At 38.4% G+C, this 19,985-nt stretch overlaps 1 protein-coding gene across 2 annotated transcripts; it reads left to right on the top strand.

Annotated features, from left to right (window-relative positions):
* The first annotated feature begins 2,539 nt into the window (after nucleotides 1–2,539).
* Nucleotides 2,540–19,775, top strand: fez1 (fasciculation and elongation protein zeta 1 (zygin I)). 2 transcript variants are annotated; one of them, XM_048180762.1, is made up of 10 exons: nucleotides 2,540–2,846; nucleotides 9,461–9,830; nucleotides 11,376–11,427; nucleotides 14,117–14,203; nucleotides 14,505–14,670; nucleotides 15,130–15,404; nucleotides 16,913–16,993; nucleotides 17,105–17,180; nucleotides 18,310–18,375; nucleotides 18,893–19,775. In XM_048180762.1, exons 2-10 carry the CDS (start codon nucleotides 9,514–9,516, stop codon nucleotides 18,907–18,909), a joined length of 1,137 nt encoding a protein of 378 aa, XP_048036719.1. In that variant the 5' UTR covers nucleotides 2,540–2,846; nucleotides 9,461–9,513; the 3' UTR covers nucleotides 18,910–19,775. The 2 variants fall into 2 exon arrangements, with proteins under 2 accessions (XP_048036719.1, XP_048036718.1); XM_048180761.1 differs by having other exon boundaries at nucleotides 2,542–2,846; nucleotides 11,328–11,427.
* The last annotated feature ends 210 nt before the right edge of the window (nucleotides 19,776–19,985 follow it).

Below are 19,985 nucleotides of genomic sequence, written 5' to 3'. Positions count from 1 at the left end.
CTTGGAATATGGCAAGCCAATTTTGAGCAGCTTGTATGCATGCAGACACATGCGTGTAGGATAGCGTCTCTTAACTGCATGGGTCTTTTTAAAGGCTGAGACGCAGATTAAGAGCCGTGAAGGATTAAGGGCAGCAGGGAGAGAGTGGCATTACACATAGGAGGTGTGGGTATGTGTGTCGTAGAGGGCGGGTGGGCAATACAATGACCAAACTAAACTGGCTCTTTATGCCCCATCAGTTCCTATAAGCCACAGTCTTTGTCTCTGCTGCATTTCTGTGTCTCTCTGACTCTGGATGGCCTACAGAGTCAGACATATCTTGGGGTCTAAAAGTCTGAGACACTGATATTCTGAGAATAAATATCTAATATAACCAGGAAATGGAAAGTTTTAGAATTCTGAGAAGTCTAAATCTAGGGATGCATCAATTAAATTCAGGACAATACAGACAATTGTTTACATATTATGTTTGATAACTGATAAATGTCAGATTATTAAAATTCTACACTATTTTACAAAATATAAATTACAAAAGGAAAAACTAAAAAGAATTTTTTTTTATTTTGACTGCAACAAGCAAATTTGGGTATCATAATGTACATTTAAAGGTGCTAAAGAGGATGTTTTGTTTTTATACATTTTTGCAAAATTACTTGAAACTGTCTTTACTAACTGATAAAAGACTATTTATTAGGTGCACTGAAAGTAATAATATTAATATACATCATCTGTGCACGAGGTAGGGCCTTAAAAACATCAGCCAATCGTTTACGCGATCATCGCCTAAACGATTGGCCCTCTGGCTTGTCAATCACTGCCGTGACGTTCCTTGTGAGAGATGAGAGCGGCTGCTTGCTCCAGTAACTTTCCACACTCCACAGGCGCTGCATGCAATGTTTTTGTCAGGAGACAGGAATAACAACTGCAGATTATTAAAGTTACCTGCGGTGAGTCCGACATAATGAATCCAAAAAACACGACACAGCGAATGCCGGTGGTAAACACTCGTGTTCCAATACTCGTGCACGAATTTTGGGAGGCGTTCCTTTGAAATGAGCTGTGAAGGAGGGGGGGCTGTTCTTACGCATGCACTCATTTCAAAAACTCAGTAACAGTCTTTGGATTCTCAGTCGACGAAAAAATCCTCTCTATCACCTTTAAACATGGATACTCATTTTGAGATTTGCTAAAGATTACAATTAAAAGTGCTATTAAGTTATTAGTGTTTTTAAATATTAACTTTAAAAGAGTGGTAGATGATGGCAGAGGTAATCTAAATCTAAAATGAAGGGAAACGAGCATGTTAAATGGACAAACAAAGAGAAAAACTCTAAAATAGGCCAATACAGATGTCAATAATTATTTTCATGTTATGTTTGATAATTGATAAATTGCAGATTATTAAAATGTTACACTATTTTGTTGAAATAAATTACAAATAAAACACTAAAAACTAAAATATATTATTTCAATTGTTACAAGCAAATTTGTGCACAATTAAACACTCAAAATGATATAATGCACATTCTTATTTAAACAAAGAAATGTTGACTTAAAATCAATAAAAAACCTTTACAATTCTGTCACTAATGCAAAGTTCTGTCATGAAACTCTAGGTGGCGCAGGCTGATATGTCCTTAACTCAATCTGCATGCTATCACATCATTCTCTTTAGGGCACAGCTGATTGGTTCCAGCTGTATCAGTAGCCAATGAGCTTGCTGCTCAACCTTCAAATACTTTGTCAGCATTTGCTGTAGTTGTTGCAGCACGATTTCAGAAACCCTCCACCTTCCCCAGCTCCACCTGTATAGGTCTGCTACTAGGGGTAATTCATGTATGCTATTTTATACAGCAGCAGCATGTCTTACTTGTTCACAGCAGCTGTGTGTGTATTAGCAGTAGCAAGTCCCATACTTGCTCTGCAGCAGCAATAACCAACAGCAGCAGCAGCATAGCAGATCTATTCCAAACATATCAACACTGTTATATCCATTACCATGCCAAAGAGTTGTCATGACAGAAATCTAATATCAAAATTAGTGACATTTGACAGTATGTTAATTTGAACTTTTCACTTAAATAGTTAAACTAATAATATAATTTGTAAAACAATTATTAAATTATAAAAAATACAATATAGAAGCATTTTCAGCAGTGCTCTCAGACTTTTGGTCGGCACTGTGCTACATTTCTACGCTACATACGCTATCTTGCCACATTTCTAGCTTTAACCTAATAATAGGAATGACTGACAGTAAGGAGCCGGCGTGCATGTTGTTAGCACGGCTTTCTCATTGAAAATCTCTTGAGCGTGCTTTGAGGGGTAATGAGAAAGGGGAAGCTGCCAAGAGACCCCTGATGTGTCCAGTGACAAGCGAGTTCAAGGTGTGAATAAAGCCCCACTACAGCTTCTCAGTTTTTTTCCTTTCCTCATGAATATGGAGGGATTTGGCTTAGGGCAGATAGAGAGAAAGGGAGCGGGAGGGGTAGGGGGCGGAGAGAGTGAGGTGCATGAGGAGAGGAGCAGAAGGGGGAGGGGCGGCAAGGAGGATGATTCCGTCAGTTGCCGTAGCAATGCGCAGGCTCCGTGGAACAGGAGAGGACGGCTGCTGCTTAATGATCAGAAAACAACACTTGGCGCCTCGGCTGGCTTAGACAAGACGCCGTGGACTAGAACAGGGTGCCGAGCAGCCATCACGACACAGAGCTTGTGTGTGATGGGAATGAATGTGTCTGGTGTTGTTTCATCCTGACCGGGATTTGCTGATGGTGGTTTCGCTCTGACTATATTGGAATAGGAGGGGCTCACTCTACCCAGATATACAAGGAGAGATTCTTCTGCAGGTAATTTGTTCCTCCCTCTCTCTCCTCCATCACTCCGTCTCCATCCCGCCATTGTTTTCCCGTTATTCCCTCTGGAAAATGGGGTAACCTTGATCTCCATTCGTCCTGCATCCATCCCTTTCTTTTTTGTCATTTTCATTCTGTACATAATTGTAGAAAAAGATATTATAATTATTATTTAGATTTTTTTATAGTGCACAATTTGAATATTATTTATCCATTTGGATAATCAAAAATATTAATTTCAAATCCATTAGACCTAAAGAAATGTTTAAAAAAATTTAATCCAGAACTGATACAGTGTGTTGTATTTTTTCTCTGCCATGCTTTATGATGTGATCCGCCATATTTCTTCCCGTCATGGCTCGTCAATTAATCTTATCTTGTGACATGGTTGTGTTCATATTCATTTTTCACAACATAGGTCACACATGCCACAAGCAACCATTAACTGGCACTCACAAATTCATCCTGTAATCCAAATTTATCCTCTAAGTAGTGCATTTGAGAAATATCTCTTGAATTTATCAGCATAGTGAAAAATATGAATGTATTGCACATTTAGATGTCGTCATCCTCAATGGAGGACCCACAGCAAAAGTGTTTTATTCCATTGCCACAGTTTGTGTTCCATCGATTGATTTGAGGTCAATATGCTATTTACACTCCTGCTCAATTCCACCCCCTTCCCCAGGAATTGTGAATAAGGGGCAGCAGTTTATCACTGTAACATTGAATTACCTCTGTGCTTTGGTCATTGGATTTGGATGTTAAGGTTTTTTTGAACTGGTTTTGCCCATAGGCACAGAATTATGGGTGGCGGACAAACAAATCAATGGGTAGCCAAAAACTAGGAAGTGGAAAAGGTCATCACCTTAATTCTGACGGTCAGACACATACACACGAGGGTAAAGTAATAAGAGTTTAGTGGAATGGCACATTGCTGACTAATGTGATGTTGGGGTAAAAGCTTATGCAAGCCTGTTTTAAATGGATTTTTATCCTGCAGTCTTTTAGCTTGTCGTTAAGCCTGATAAAGCCCTTCGAGCTCATTCATGGAAACTGTCAGATGACAGGGGGAAAAAGGATGCATGAACTAATGTTAGAAATACTCTCAAACTGAACTTGTTCATTCCAATGAAGAGTGAATCTTCTTGGATGTCATCTTGACCTGAAGTCAAGTCAAGTCAAATTTATTTATATAGCGCTTTTACAATTGGTAATTGTTTCAAAGCAGCTTTACATATTAGAAGCACAGAAAAAAGGGAAGTGGTTAAAAATAAGCTGTACAAACAAGCGTGGTAATATGTAACATATACAAGATGGTGCTACATTAAGCCAATGTCGGCTGACTCCCAGGGGTGGAAAAAACCCCCTAGGAGAAAAACCCAGCGTGCTAACACTGGGAAAAAAGTCCTAGGAGGGAAAAAACCCCTTGGAAGATATATATAATATATGTAAATGGATATGGAGATCAAAATCTGAATTATACATTTTTATTATAGAGATTAAAAATAGATTATATATAAATATATGTAAGCGGATACGGGGATTAAAAATCTGAATTATAGATGCAGCCAGAACTGGATCTGTAGGCCCATTGTCTCCTGGGCTACGTTGTAGTCAGGTCCAGACACAGGTTCTCCATCTGATCTGGATACGGCCTGGATCCAGCACCCGGCAAACCTCAGGATAAGCAGAGAGACAGATATTAGCGTAGATGCCATTCTTATTCTGATGTACAGGTATATCTAGTGTTATAGGAAATGTTCTCGGTTCCGGCCGACCTAATTATTGCAGCGTAACAATCCTTTAACGGATTTGAAAAATGTTAATGTATTGATAATGTGTTATGTGTATGCAAGAGCAAAGAGATGTGTTTTTAGTCTAGATTTAAACTGACAGAGTGTGTCTGCTTCCCGAACAATGCTAGGAAGATTGTTCCAGAGTTTAGGTGCTAAATAGGAAAAGGATCTGCCGCCTTCAGTTGATTTTGATATTCTGGGTATTATCAACTGGCCTGAATTCTGAGATCGCAATAAACGTGAAGGACTATAATGCATTAAGAGCTCACTTAGGTACTGGGGAGCTAAACCATTTAGAGCTTTATAAGTAAGTAGCAAGATTTTAAAATCTATACGATGTTTAATAGGGAGCCAATGTAATGTTGACAGAACTGGACTAATATGGTCATACTTTCTGGTTCTAGTAAGAACTCTAGCTGCCGCATTTTGGACCAACTGTAGTCTGTTTAAAAGCCGAGCAGAACAACCACCCAGTAGAGCGTTACAATAATCTAGTCTTGAGGTCATGAATGCATGAACCAACTGTTCCGCATTTGTCATTGAGAGCATATGTCGTAATTTAGATATATTTTTTAGATGGAAGAAGGCGGTTTTACAGATACTAGAAACATGACTTTCAAATGAAAGATTGGTATCGAAGAGCACACCCAGGTTCCTAACTGAGGACGAAGGTTTAATGGAGCACCCGTCAAGCGTTAGGGAGTATTCAAGGTTTTTTCGTGAGGAAGTTTTTGGTCCAAAGATTAGGATATCAGTTTTTTCTGAATTTAATAATAAGAAATTTCTTGTCATCCAGTTTTTAATGTCAGCTATGCATTCTGTTAGTTTTGTGAATTTGTAGGTTTCGTCAGGGCGCGAGGAAATATAGAGCTGAGTATCATCAGCGTAGCAGTGAAAACTAACACCATGCTTCCTAATTATCTCTCCTAAGGGCAGCATGTACAGAGTGAAAAGCAACGGTCCTAGTACTGAGCCTTGTGGTACTCCATATTGAACTTGTGAGCGATACGACATCTCTTCATTAACTACTACAGACTGATAACGGTCAGATAAGTACGATTTGAACCATGCCAAAGCAATTCCACTAATGCCAATATAGTTTTCAAGTCTTTTTAAAAGAATGTTGTGATCGATAGTGTCAAAAGCAGCACTGAGATCTAATAACACTAATAGAGAAATACAGCCACGATCGGATGATAAGAGTAGATCATTTGTAACTCTAACGAGAGCAGTCTCAGTACTATGGTATGGTCTAAATCCTGACTGGAAATCCTCACAGATTCCATTTCTTTCTAAAAAGGAGCACAGTTGTGTTGAAACTGCCTTTTCTAGTATCTTTGACAGAAAAGGTAGATTCGAGATTGGCCTGTAATTTACTAAATCTCTCGGATCTAGTTGAGGTTTTTTAATAAGAGGTTTAATAATAGCCTGCTTAAAGGTTTTTGGCACGTATCCTAGTGTTAAGGATGAATTAATTATATCAAGAAGTGGACCTACGACCTCTGGAAGCATTTCTTTCAGTAGTTTAGTCGGCATTGGGTCTAACATACATGTCGTTGATTTTGATGATTTGATAAGTTTAGATAATTCTTCCTCTCCTATAGCGGCGAATGATTCTAGTTTTACCTCAGGGACACTACAGTGCACTGTCTGAAGCGAAACTGTGGACGGTTGCATGTTTTTAATTTTCTCTCTAATATTATCAATCTTGCAAGTAAAGAAGTTCATAAAGTCATTACTGCTGTGCTCTATGGAAACGTCAGCAGTTGAATCTCTGTTTCTAGTTAATTTAGCCACTGTGTCAAATAAATACCTAGGATTATGTTTGTTTTCTATTAAGAGATTTGAAAAATAAGTAGATCTAGCATTTCTTATAGCCGTTCTGTACTCAATCATTTTTTCTTTCCACGAAAGGCGAAAAACTTCTAGTTTTGTTTTCTTCCAACTACGTTCAGTTTTTCTAACAGCTCGTTTTAGAGCCCGAGTGTGCTCATCATACCACGGCGTTGGATTAGTTTCCTTAATCTTCTTTAGACGTAAAGGAGCGACTGCATCTAATGTGCTGGAAAAGAGAGAGCCAATAGTTTCTGTTGCAGCATCGAGTTCTTCTAAGTTGTCAGGTATACTAAGGCGATGAAACTGCTCGGGGAGATTATTTATAAAGCAATCTTTAGTGGTAGACGTGATGGTTCAAAATTTATGGCTGGGTGGTGGTTTTGTAGCCTTGGCTATTGTATTATACCGACACTAAATAATGATCTGATATATCATCGCCTGCTGTAGAATTTCAACAGCTCAATATCAATTCCATGCGACAGTATTAGATCTAAGGTATGATTACGACAATGAGTGGGTCCTGACACGTGTTGTCTACTCCAATAGAGTTTAAAATGTCTCAAATGCCAATCCAAATGCGTCTTTATTATTATCTACATGATATTAAAATCACCAACAACAAGGACTTTATCCGAGCCAGTACTAACTCTGATAGAAAATCAGCAAATTCTTTGATAAAGTCATATGGTGTCCTGGTGGCCTGTATACAGAGCCAGCACAAATTCAACTTACATAATGTTACATAAAGCACCATCACTTCAAAGGAGTTATATTTGAAATTCTTTTGAATGATTCTGAATATATTACTATAAATTACAGCAACACCTCCCCCTTTGCCTTCTGTCGAGGATGTGTCGAATCATAACCTGAGGACTAGATTCATTTAAAGTAATGTAATCTCTGGTTTTAGCCAGGTTTCGTCAAACACAGCAAGTCTAGTTTATTGTCTTGATAATTTCATTTACAATAAGTGCTTTTGAAGAAATAGATAATATTCAACACTTTATCATTTGTTTATCTGATTTACTGTGATTTTCATTTTTTGAACATCAATTAAATTTTTACCCTTAAAAGGCGGAAGTTTTTTGTATTTACTGGAGGTACACCTCTCTATGTATAATATCGGTGAAAGAGTTTCATGTGCTGTGAATTATTTGAGTTCTGTGACAGGCGGCTAGCAGACGGTCGGTTTACAGTTTGTCGCCGAGGGCCCTGGTTTGTCAGTTTCAGCTCTAAGACTATTTGAAATTTCTAGGAGAGGCAGCACCATCCCGGGAGGGATGAATACATCTCTTTTCAGATGGTCTGCCCCAAGCTTTTCCAGTCTATGAAACCTAATTATTCTGCAAGAAGCCAGCCATTTTTCTACACTTCCAGAACAGGAAGAGGGCCAGAACAAATATTCTGCTGATAATGCGAGTAAATCTTTAATGTTAATTTTAGTGATCTCCGATCGAAGTAACATCATTTGGCCGACGTATAATGATTTTATATTTACGTTTAGCATTAGCCAGCACTTTTAATTTGCTTTGATGTCAGGTGCTCTGGCCCCCGGCAAACATGTGACATGGTGGCTGGTGTCTCTATTTTCACGTTCCGTGTAATAGAATCGCCAATTAGGGCACTACATTCTCAGTTTCACTGAGTGGGGAGAACCTGTTTGATGTTTTAATCGGAACAAGAGTTGTTTGTTCTTGCCAAGCCGCCTATCACCAAGCCTGCTGCATGGCTTCTAAACCGGAACCGAATGTGCAGTGTTTATGAGTCGCATACTATCTAAGGCCCTTTCATTCTCACTATCCTCAATTAAAGTTTGGATGCTGTCTCTAATTCTGAATTCTCTCTGTCATACAATATCCCTGCATTTATCACATGTGTAAGGCCATCCAGAAAGAGCTAAGCTGTACATGTCATTTAATACACATGTCTCGGACATCTGACCGTGTGTTTGATGAACCCGTCCGAAAAACTGCAACGCACACGGGACTCATGTCTCGGTCGCTTGCCGGTGCCTGGGGCAAGGGTGATGTGCGGGACGCTGTACCTCGCGGTGGATGATGAATGCCGGGCAGCAACGTCTCCACAGCTTCCCGATCTGGCGAGGACAGATCAGAATAACATACATCTGATAAATCCGCCATTAAATCGACAAGGAAGGTTGGTTTAGAGGAAAAAAGAAAGTAGACGGTAGCTAGCAGGCTATGGCTAACACTAGGTGATTACGCTGGTGGATTGCTAGTAATAAATCGTTCCGTTTATAATACTATGCAATAGGTTAAGTAATCAGTGAAAAATAAGAAAGTTATATTATGTGAATAGGAATAAAGAGAAGGATTTAGGATAAACTCCACGAAGCTCCGAGCGTTGACAGCAGGCAGCAGCAGCGTCTAAGAGAGATGTAATGTAATAGCATCTGTTTTTAGTAAGTTCAGAATAGAAACACTCGTATTGTAGTATTTAATTTGCTAAAAAATAAATGTTAATATTTTAATAATATCTATATTAATATAGAATGTATTATAAGGCCTAATGATTGGAGAAAAAAGATACTGTACATGCAAATGAATTTGAATGAGCAGTAGCTATAATTGCTGTTTGACTTTGGCTGCCTCACAGTCCCAGAATTCATTGGGAAAAATCCCAGAGGTTCTGCTGAATCAACTGCCATGCAAATTAAACACAATTACTTTCACTCTGCTTGAGCGAAATGCAGTCATTCGTGCTCCATACTTGCTTAGTGGAAGAGAAAGAAATTAATTTAATGAGATGTCAACTGAGAAATATTGTCTAAGTCTAAATGTTCAAAGTTAAATAAGCCTCACAAAATGTTCTTGACACTGAGGAAGCCATTACTGTTATATAACTTCATATTCAAATAAACTATTTGAATTATTCCACTTTCAGCCTTTTATGTTTTAGATGGTGATTTGAGATGTTGAATGACATATTGACAATTATTACATTTTTAATCAGGGATTGTTGCAGCGCCGACCTCCACGTAACTGTGCGATCAAGAGGGCATCAGGATGGAGGCCCCTCTGGTGTGCCTGGATGAGGAATTTGAGGATCTGCGGCCCTGCAAGATGGAGGAGCTCGGATCTGAGCAGACTCCCTGCCGGCCTCACAAAACAATTCCTCTGGCCCCGCTGTGCCGTGAAGACTTCTCCGAGCTAGAGAACTTCTCTGAGATGATGAGCTTCAAGTCCATGGAGGACCTGGTCAATGAATTTGACGAAAAGCTGAACGTGTGCTTCCACAATTACAACACCAAAACAGAAGGCCTGGCACCTGTACGCAACCAATCACACGCCGAGGAGGATGAGGAGAGGCTTCAAGATGAAGAGTAAGCAAGAATTTTTCTACACTTCCAGAATATATAATGTAAATGCATCTAGGTAGATGGTTTAATGAATTGATGCAATTGGCTTTACATTTTTGCACCATTAAGTATCACCAAATAAATGTATGAATACTGTGCTAATAAATATGCCCATCCAGTTGGTCGTCTCTCTGCCATTCAAAAAATGAGGACATGTCTCTTTGCTATCTGCCCTGCCAATCAAATTTTATAAAAAACACCCTTTGTCTATCACCAGCGCCTGTCTGTGTGCATGTGTCCATGGTTTGGCTGTGAATTATTCAGCAAATTTTTATACGCCTCAGTGCTTTTGTTTGTCCTGACTTGTCTGTACTGGCAGCCTGTCACCATCCTCTCTTTGCCGTCAAAACGGCCTCTCGCAAAACGGGACAAAAAAAAAAAAAATCCCTTGGACTAAATATAGCGCACATGCTTGTTGATTTAAAACTGTCAAAACATTATCACTGATTGAGACTGTAATGGCAAAAATATTCACAAATATTGGAAGGAAATAAAAAAAGAGCAATACAACATCAGAAATGTAGATTTACAGTAGAGCATTTGCTTTAAATGTATTTTTTGGATGCACATTTTCAATTTGTAGCCTTTTAAGAGATAAAAACGAGCATGTCATTGGGATTTCCAGTATTTGAGCATCTTGCTTATTACGCTCTTAGTGTGTGCTGTAAATATGTTGTTGATTTATGATTTGTTAGCATGTTATTTTCTGCGTTTCCCGCTGTGATGTGTTCTCATTGCCCGTGGCTTTTGTTCTTGGCTTGAATTCAGACACAAATCTGTCCTTGCGCTAGAATTCAGCCCGTGGCTGTGCATCTGACGAATTACAGAAACAAGCCTGCTGCAATTCTGAGGGGGTTTTTTTACCCAAAGTTGGTAAATATTCTAGATAAGATGTTGCCTTTAGAGATCTTCAGACAGTAAATAGAAATTAATCTCCTTCAGACAATGACATATTGGTAGACGATGAGTCTGTACCAGTTTGGTGTTGTTGCAGGGATGGCATGGAGGCTGGTAAGCTTGTGTCTGTATGCCCTCAGAGATCAGCGCACTCTGAATGGCCACTTGTTCCCTGGATGACTAGACAGAGGCACAAAGAAAGTGTGGAGAGTAATTTCAGTATGTAGATGAATAGATAGAAAAGAGAAAAGAAAGAAAAGAGAAAGAACGCATTGTCACTAGCCCGGTTATATAAACATGGAAAGCAGCTACTTAAAGAGCATCTTAAACACGTTGTAGCATCACTGTTGTGCATATAAAATGAATGCTGTACATTGGATCTGTCTCTATATTCTCAGTGCTAACAAGTCATAATTAATACATATAAGTGGAATTTATTAATAAAGTCATTATTAAAGAATGTATTATTCATAATTTTGAGAATGAATGTCTCATTTGTTCCATATTCATTGTGTGTCGTTTGGAACACTGTGTATATAAATGTCCATGCATGTGTTTTTGTAGCGTGTGGGATGCTCTGACTGACAACTACATCCCCTCCTCTGTGTCCAGCTGGGATGACCCCACCTCAGAAACGCTGAACGGCAACCTCTCAGATCAGGAGGTAAACATCTGCTCTGCTCTGATAACTTTCATGCTGTTGACATGATAATGGATTCGTATTTCCTGCAGGGTTACGGTATAGATTAGTGCTATGACATGACTGTAAGCTACGTCTATACTAGTACAATAAAATGCTAAGGACAACAAATTATTTACCAATGCAGGGACAACCTTTTCTTTTTAAGGGGCTATATGTAAGAATTTCCATATATCAATAATTACTTTTTTATTGACAATGTTTGAACAGCTAGTAACAAAACTTTAAAAACAAGACCTTTCCTGACTTCCTAGGTTGTCTATGAAAGCCTGTAGACTGATTTTATGTGAAGATCTTGGGTCGTTTTTGCTGGGAAAATCAAAAGGATGTAACTGTTATGCGCGCTCTTAAGAGCCTCTGTTCCGTTCTATGACACATGAAATGAATGCATATAAGATGTTCAGGATAATGCCTAAAGATCCATTCTGTACTGTAATGTCAATGTATCATGCAAAGAAAAGGGATTAATTCAAACTATAGTCTCACATAGTCAGATCAATATAGTCTGTAGTCTCAAAGATGCTTTATAATCAAAATTTACTTACTTACTTATAATCAAACTATCACAACAGTGTAATTTTAATTACCTCATCTGTCAACACAATGCCGGTGAATTACAGAGCTGGTGCAAACATATCCACATCAATATGATTAAATGCTTTCTTAACTGCTGCTTTCTCACCACTGTTATTTTTGTTGTGTGTGTATTTTGTTATTGAGAGGAAAGTGCGCAGCACATTTTTACAGTACATATTCATCTAAACGTCGCTCTCAGCAGCGTGGACGGCGTCTGGATGTTCGTTAGCAGTATATCGCTGCAACATCTTTTTACTTCTAAGTAAAGAACAAAAAAGAAACTCGCTGTAAGTATATCAAGGCATTGAATCACTTTCAGTCCCTTTTACGTTAAGAGCACGAGCAATAAGTTGCTGGCTGCAGTTCACATAACGGCCACCGGTGTTGCTAAAAACAAGGGTTTCTGAATTCTACATATAGCCCCTTAATACAACCCCTTATTATTAACAAAATAATAATAATAATAATAATAATAATATCAATACATATTATTTATTGATAGGGAAATTTAATAATATTAATAATAATATTATATTAATGGAACTGAATTAAAAAGTTAGTTCACCCAAAAATGAAAAGTCTGTCATTAATTACTCACTTTCATGTCGTTCCAAACCCATAAGACCTTTGTTCATCTTCGGAACACAAATTAAGATATTTTTGATGAAATCCGAGAGCTTTCTGGCCTCCAATAGACTGCAATGTTATTTCCACTTTCAAGGCCCAGAAAGGTAGTAAAGTAGTCCATGTGACTACAGTGGTTCAACCTTAATGTTATGAAATGACGAAATACTTTTTGTGTGCAAAAAAACAAACAAAAATAATGACTTTATTCAACAATTTCTTCTCTTCCATGTCAGTCTCTTACGATGCTGTCGTAGTAAACACAGTGCAGCACTTCCAGGTTCTATGTCAGAACACCAGCTCATTATTGGCTGGCTTCTGCGTCAGCATCACACGCATGCATCGTGTTGTTCACGTGAACAACATCGGCCAATACTGAGCCAGCGTTCTGACGTAGAACACGGAAACGCTGCACTGTGTTTACTACAACAACATCGTAGGAGACTGACAAGGAAGAGAAGAAATTGTTGAATAAAGTCGTTATTTTTGTTTGTCTTTTGTGCACAGTATTCTAGTTGCTTCATAACATTAAGGTTGAACCACTGTAATCATATGGACTATTTTAACGATGTATTTACTACCTTTCTGGACCTTGAAAGTGGTAATAATGTTGCCTTCTATCGAAGGCCAAATCCCACAGATTTCATCAAAAATATCTTAATTTGTGTTCCGAAGATGAACAAAGGTCTTACGGGTTTGGAATAACATGAGGATGAGTAATTAATGACAGAATTTTCATTTTTTGGGTGAACTAACTTTGCAAAGGTGAACTAAGTTGCAAAGCAATTACAATTAAAGCACTGGCCAATGCCATTTACTTCTTGAAATAATATCTTTCTCCTTCATTGAAGCATTTATTTCCTCTGAGCAAATGACTGCAGCACTCTAAGAGAGTACAGCTTTGCCCTCTTGATTCAGGGTGTGGTATGTTTATGCCAAATGGACAGCAAATACAGTCACTTGCTGCCAAAAACTCAACCTGATCTACTTTCTCTGGCATTCAGCCTGTCACAAGCTTTGTAATAAATAGTTTAGATACCATAAAAAAATCTCACAGATGCTCTGAAAAATGTTGCAAGTCTCCATGACTTACTGGCAGACATTTATGTATTTTCTGTTATATTTTGTCAAAATGTGAGATGACACAGCGACAGTCTTTGTAAATATTATGCTAATTATCATCTAATCCAATTGGTCAGATGACACTGGGTAATCTAATATTGTCAGCAGTAAAGTACAGTAGATGAGAAGTCAAGTTTTTGTTGTACATCAATGCAGGCCAGAAGAGCTGTCAAGCATTCTATAAGCTAACATCTGAAAGCACTCTCCTCAGCACATTACCAATGAGTGTAATGGAACTATATGGAGCCATTAGTCTCTGCCATCTTGTCATATTGATACTGCTGATGCTCCTAAACATGTTGTGAAGCATTTCATTGTCTTGGCTTTAAAGATACACGAAAAAGATGAGGATGAGATGAATGAGAAGAACGAAAATGCCAACTGTCTGAGTGAAGAACCTCTGATTACAGCTGATCAGGTGAGCCTAAACTTTTACACAAAGTAAATAGATGTGTTGCACTGGTAAAAAGGAAAGAAAAGACTGAAAATGATTATATGATTGTTTACAGTAACATTTTGCCAGCACACTAATGCTTGATTTAATACTGTATTTTAGGGTTTGTTTACATCAAGCAGGTTTCCACTTGAACAGTAACCTAGTTTTAAAGCTTTGCTAGATTAAAAATCATGTGTGCCATTTTTGTGATTACATTTATTCATTGCATACAAAGCTAAAATGGCAAACGCCCACTGAAATCTGTCATTTATTCCCTCACCAGGTGATTGAGGAGATTGTGGAAATGATGGAAAACTCACCAGATCCTGGAGAGACAGAGGAAGAGGAGGATGATGATATCGGGGTTTCTTCCTCTAAAAGCAGCCCCTCCCTACTGGAGGAGATCCGCATGCTGTCTCAGGCCTCCAACAATAACTGCTCTTATGAAGGTGCCCAGATAAACCTGCAATTAACAAATATATGTGAACCTCAGGGTGACTTTTTATTACGTTCTTCAGATAGGTAACAGATCATGTTTATCTTTATGGTTAAAATACAAGCAATAGCATGTCTCATCAGCAAAAGTCATTATTATGAGAAGTACCTTGATATTACTAGATTAAGGTCAATGTAAACGTGCTTTACATTTCACCAGGAATAGAAAGCGGTGTCCATTGAGAAAATAGAGAAGGTTTCTATTTTAAACCATGTTGTTTCAGATTCCCACGGACATATGAAACCAGAAACCAGAGATGCAGTGGAACAAATGTGAATGAAAAATAGCCCACGTCAACTGAGAAATAAATATTACGTTAAAGCCCAACATTAGTCACAGTGTGAAAGTCAAGTGTTGCTCGCTTTGATCAAGTCTTTCGAAACTGCATGTTGTTATGCTGTTTGTCATGCAGGTCTGAGGCTGATGCCGAGCTCGGCGCTGCTTGACATCTTGTGTCGGATGGAGTTGGCGATACGAGAGTATTCGGAGGAACTGGTGGCTCAGCTGGCCCGGAGGGATGAGCTGGAGTTTGAGAAAGAGGTGAAGAACACCTTCATCACAGCTCTAATGGAGGTCCAGAACAGACAGAAGGAGCAAAGGGAGCTGAGCAAGCGCAGGCGTAAGGACAAGGCCATGAGTCTACAAGGAACAACACGCTCCGAGAAGACTGGGAGCATGCCTGCGAAAGTAAGTGTGTTGAAAGTAGCTGCATGATGTTTACCTCCATTCAGTCTCCAGACACGGACATCTCTTTCTGTGGTTAATGGATCTCGGCCCATTACTCTTCAGCTGCACTTAGCACTTACTGGACGAGCAGAGGAAGCATTCCCCTGCAGTATGAGCTGTGATGGCAATACCGGCTTCCTCTTACAGTAATGCTGCTGTGATTTGATTACATCATGCAAGTAACTGCATCTCTGTGTCCTCAAACTCCATGTTCATGTTCATTTTGTACACAGAGACTAGAGTTAGCAAATGTGGCAGATTGTGAATCTGAGTTTAAAGGTGCCCTCGGATGAAAAATTGAATTTATCTTGGCATAGTTAAATAACAAGAGTTCAGTACATGGAAATGACATACAGTGAGTCTCAAACTCCATTGTTTCCTCCTTCTTATATAAATCTCATTTGTTTAAAAGACCTCCGAAGAACAGGCGAATCTCAACATAACACCGACTGTTACGTAACAGTCGGGATCATTAATATGTACGCCCCCAATATTTGCATATGCCAGCCCACGTTTCCAACATTATAAAAGGCATTAGACAAGGGCAGCCAGTATTAACATCTGGATCTGCACAACCAAATCATCAGACTAGGTAAGCAAGTAAGAACAATAGTGAAAAATGGCAGATGGAGCAATAATAACTGACATGATCCATGACACCATGATATTTTTAGTGATATTTGTAAACTGTCTTTCTAAATGTTTCGTTAGCATGTTGCTAATGTACTGTTAAATGAGGTTAAAGTTACCATCGGTTATTACTGTATTCACGGAGACAAGAGAGTCGTCGCTATTTTCATTTTTAAACACTTGCAGTCTGTATAATTCATAAACACAACTTCATTCTTTATTAATCTCTCCAACAGTGTAGCATTACCCGTTAGCCACGGAGCGCTATCAAACTCATTCAAAATCAGAAGTAAACAATATAACAGTATACAATACTCACATAATCCGACGCATGCATGCCACATGCATGACGAACACTTTGTAAAGACCCATTTTGAGGGTTATATTAGCTGTGTAAACTTTGTTAAGGCACTGTTCAAGGCAAGCGCGAGCTCTGTGGGTGGAGAGCATGGGATTTAAAGGGGCCGCAGCATAAAATCGGCGCGTTTATAATGATGCCCCAAAATAGGCATTTAAAAAAATGAATAAAAAAAAATCTATGGGGTATTTTGAGCTGAAACTTCACAGACACATTCAGGGGACACCTTAGACTTATATTACATCTTTTGAAAACATGTTCTTCAGCACCTTTAAATAAACAAACAGCTCCACAACATTGTTATGTATAAAGATCATTTGCTGAAAGAAACTTGTGAACACTTAATTTCTCAACATCAGTTCTAGATCTCCAGTTGAATTATACCAGATCTTTTATCTAGCTTGACTTAGGATGTATGCACTGTACAGTATGTAAGCAGAAGCCTCTGGTACTTAATATTTTATATTTTAATGTCTTCCAGCGCTTCAGCATGGAGGGTCTGTCCAACATCCTGCAGACAGGGATCAGACAGACCTTTGGGACCTCAGGGACAGAAAGACAGGTGAGGAGGAGCATTTCAGTTAATGTGCTGGATTAAACTTACATATATACTGTATGCAGGTGTAAGATCTGATCGTAAACTGTGTCTGTTTTTCTTGTGTGTGGTCAAAAGTACCTAAACACAGTCATCCCATATGAGAAAAAAGGGACTCCTCCATCTGTGGATGACTTGCAAATGCTCACAAAAAGTAAGTATATTGAACTGCACTATATAATATAGGGCTTTTCTGTAGCTCAAACACTAGATAATGATGCTAGCAATGGCAAGCTCATGGGTTTGATTCCCAGGGAAAGCAAGAACTGATAAAAATGTAAATGTGCACATTTACAGGGATAGTTCACACAAAAATGAACATTATCCCATAATTTACTCACCCTCAAGCCATCCTAGGTATATATGACTATCTTCTTTCAGATGAATACGATCAGAGTTGTAATAAAAATATCCTGATTCTTCCGAGCTTTATAATGGTAGTGAATGGGGCTTGAGATGTTGAAGCCCCAAAAAAATTCATAAAAATCATAAAAATAATTCAGCTCCAGGGGTGTTAATAAAGGCCTTCTGAAGCGAAGCGATGGGTTTTTGTAAGAAAAATATCTATATTTAAAACTTGATTAAATATAATAAGTAGCTTCTGGCAGATGGCCGTATGCATCGATTTGCAGCGGAAGAGCAACCTCTGACCCAATGCATGATATATTGACGAACAGGATAGAGCGCAGAGGATAGAGCACATCAAAACACCAGTCACAAATGAGAAATTTTAAAGAGAAATGTCAGAAGATTTCAATATATAAGAAGAGGAGCTTGAATTTGTTGCACAGCCCTATTTGTTTAAACCGTGAGAGGCGTCTAAGCTTACGATACTCCTACATCCTGCGTGATACATCGCATCACGGGTTACTCTTGTGGCGCAATTCGACTTGCGCAGTATGCGTACGGTCGTCTGCCAGAATCTAGTTATTTTAGTTTATAAAGTTTTAAATATGGAATTTTTTCTCACAAAACCCCCTCACTTTGCTTCTGAAGGCATTTATTGACCTCCAGGTGCCGTATGGTTTATTTTTTTATAACGGATGGATGCATTTTTTGGGCCACCTATTCACTACCATTATAAAACCTGGTTAGATCCAGGATATTTATAAATATATCTCCGATTGTGTTCGTCTAAAAGAAGATAGTCATATACACCTAGGATGGCTTGAGGGTGAGTAAATTATGGTGAGTAATTTTCATTTTTGGGTGAACTATTCCTTTAAGGCTTTGGATAGAAGTATATGCCAAATGCATAAATAAAAAGTAATATTGTTTTTCAGTTCTTTATGCCATGAAAGAAGACAGTGAGAAGGTCCCAACCCTCCTGACTGACTATATATTAAAAGGTAAATCTAAAATATTTTAACTTTTCCAGAATTCAAATAATTAAATAAATAATTCTGTATTAGATTTTACTTTGTGTAGATTTTGTATATCTGCAGTCCTAGTCTTCCATTGACACCCGATGGTAATATAGACAGATATTTACTTACATACAGGTGCAGAATGCTAGTTGTGCTAGTTGTCGTCTTTAGGTGTGTTCAAGCGCAGCTTTTTGGCTGAGACGCAGCCGACGAGAGGTGATGACACAGTCAGCTTTTGTAGCCGCTAGTTCTTTGACGTCGGCTTGGTGTGTCCTAGGCTTTAAATAGGTCAAATGATAAAGATAGAAATAAGAGATAAAAATTGTACTTTTGAAATAATAACACATATATCTGCATTGGATTCCCAGGGTAATACTGTTCTCCAGCTCTAAATATTGTTTTAAATATAGTAGATTATATAAATGTACGAAGAACATTTTATTCTAGACTTTTAGTGCCGTTGAGCCCTTTAATACTTTATCACATCTCCATCCTGCAGTTCTGTGTCCTACCTAAAGTCCTGAGTGTGATCTGCTGTGGTGAGACTGTGGAGAGGCCAGGTGTCTGTCTTCGTTTCTCCTCTCTCAGTTCTCCAGCCCAGCTGCATGAGCTCCCTTACCCAGTATCAGCGAGGGACCCTGAACATCTAACCATCCTTCTCTTGCTTACCTAATGACCTTTAACCTTGCTCATCTCACTGCCCTTCCTGTATTCACATATCCATGAGGTTCATACCACAGCGCCTGGTGCTTTACATGTTTTCTACTATGTACGTTATTTCGGGCCAAAAGCCATATGGAACGTGTAAGGATAACAGGTGAACTATAATCAGTTTAACTCTACAATCAGGTACTATTTTTATTTTTAAGGATATGCATAACAACATAATACTCGACCATTCACATCCGTTCTGAACACAGGTGATGATGAGAAGGGCATTATTCACAATCTTCTTAAGGCGCAGATGCATTGATTTCGAGAGCACATTTGAAAATAATCCATCCAAACATTCTGCTTTTTGCCGTTTTAGTATTGTGGCTTTATTTCAGCCGAGGTTGGTTGAAGATACAGCATGTTTTAGTGTTCTACATTAATGCCAAGTTATAGGGAGAAACCTTGTGACTTTTCTTATTTTGGGTAACCTGAGGTTTTGGTTTTTTTCATCCTATGTATGAAATATACAGTTCTACATAAAGTGTTTTTTTTTTTTTTTGATGATCCATTTGTCTAATAAAACTTTTTTTTATTATTATTAACATTAACTGTCATACATCACTTGTGCTTACATCTTTAATGTATATATTTCTTATTTACTAAAGGGACATGGAGGAATGTGAAGTATTGCTGAGTTACAGTTCCAATAAATGTCAAACCCTGAAAAAGCCTGAGTGACTGATTTATTGTAATAGGCTACCACAATATTCCACTAGAGGTCAGTCATACGCAAATAATTACAATTCATCATCATAAGCGCACGCTTGTTGAATTTTGATTTGGCCTTTAGTTTAATATTATACTTAAAATGTGTTGGTTTGTTAACCCTAATAACAGGTGACATCAAAACGGTTGATAATACTACTGATTGGTTGGAA

This window comes from Megalobrama amblycephala, linkage group LG2, assembly GCF_018812025.1.
Source record: "Megalobrama amblycephala isolate DHTTF-2021 linkage group LG2, ASM1881202v1, whole genome shotgun sequence".
NCBI lineage: Eukaryota > Metazoa > Chordata > Actinopteri > Cypriniformes > Xenocyprididae > Megalobrama > Megalobrama amblycephala.
The sequence above is the reverse complement of the archived record's forward strand: the minus strand, read 5'-3'. Positions and strand labels throughout refer to the sequence as shown.

Excerpts from the sequence above, each read along its gene's own strand:
- fez1 (XM_048180761.1), top strand. The coding sequence starts at position 9,514 with ATGGAGGCCCCTCTGGTGTGCCTGGATGAGGAATTTGAGGATCTGCGG. Across the intron at positions 9,831-11,327 it reads GAGAGGCTTCAAGATGAAGA|CGTGTGGGATGCTCTGACTG; the intron begins GTAAGCAAGAAT and ends GTGTTTTTGTAG. Across the intron at positions 14,204-14,504 it reads CTCTGATTACAGCTGATCAG|GTGATTGAGGAGATTGTGGA; the intron begins GTGAGCCTAAAC and ends TTCCCTCACCAG.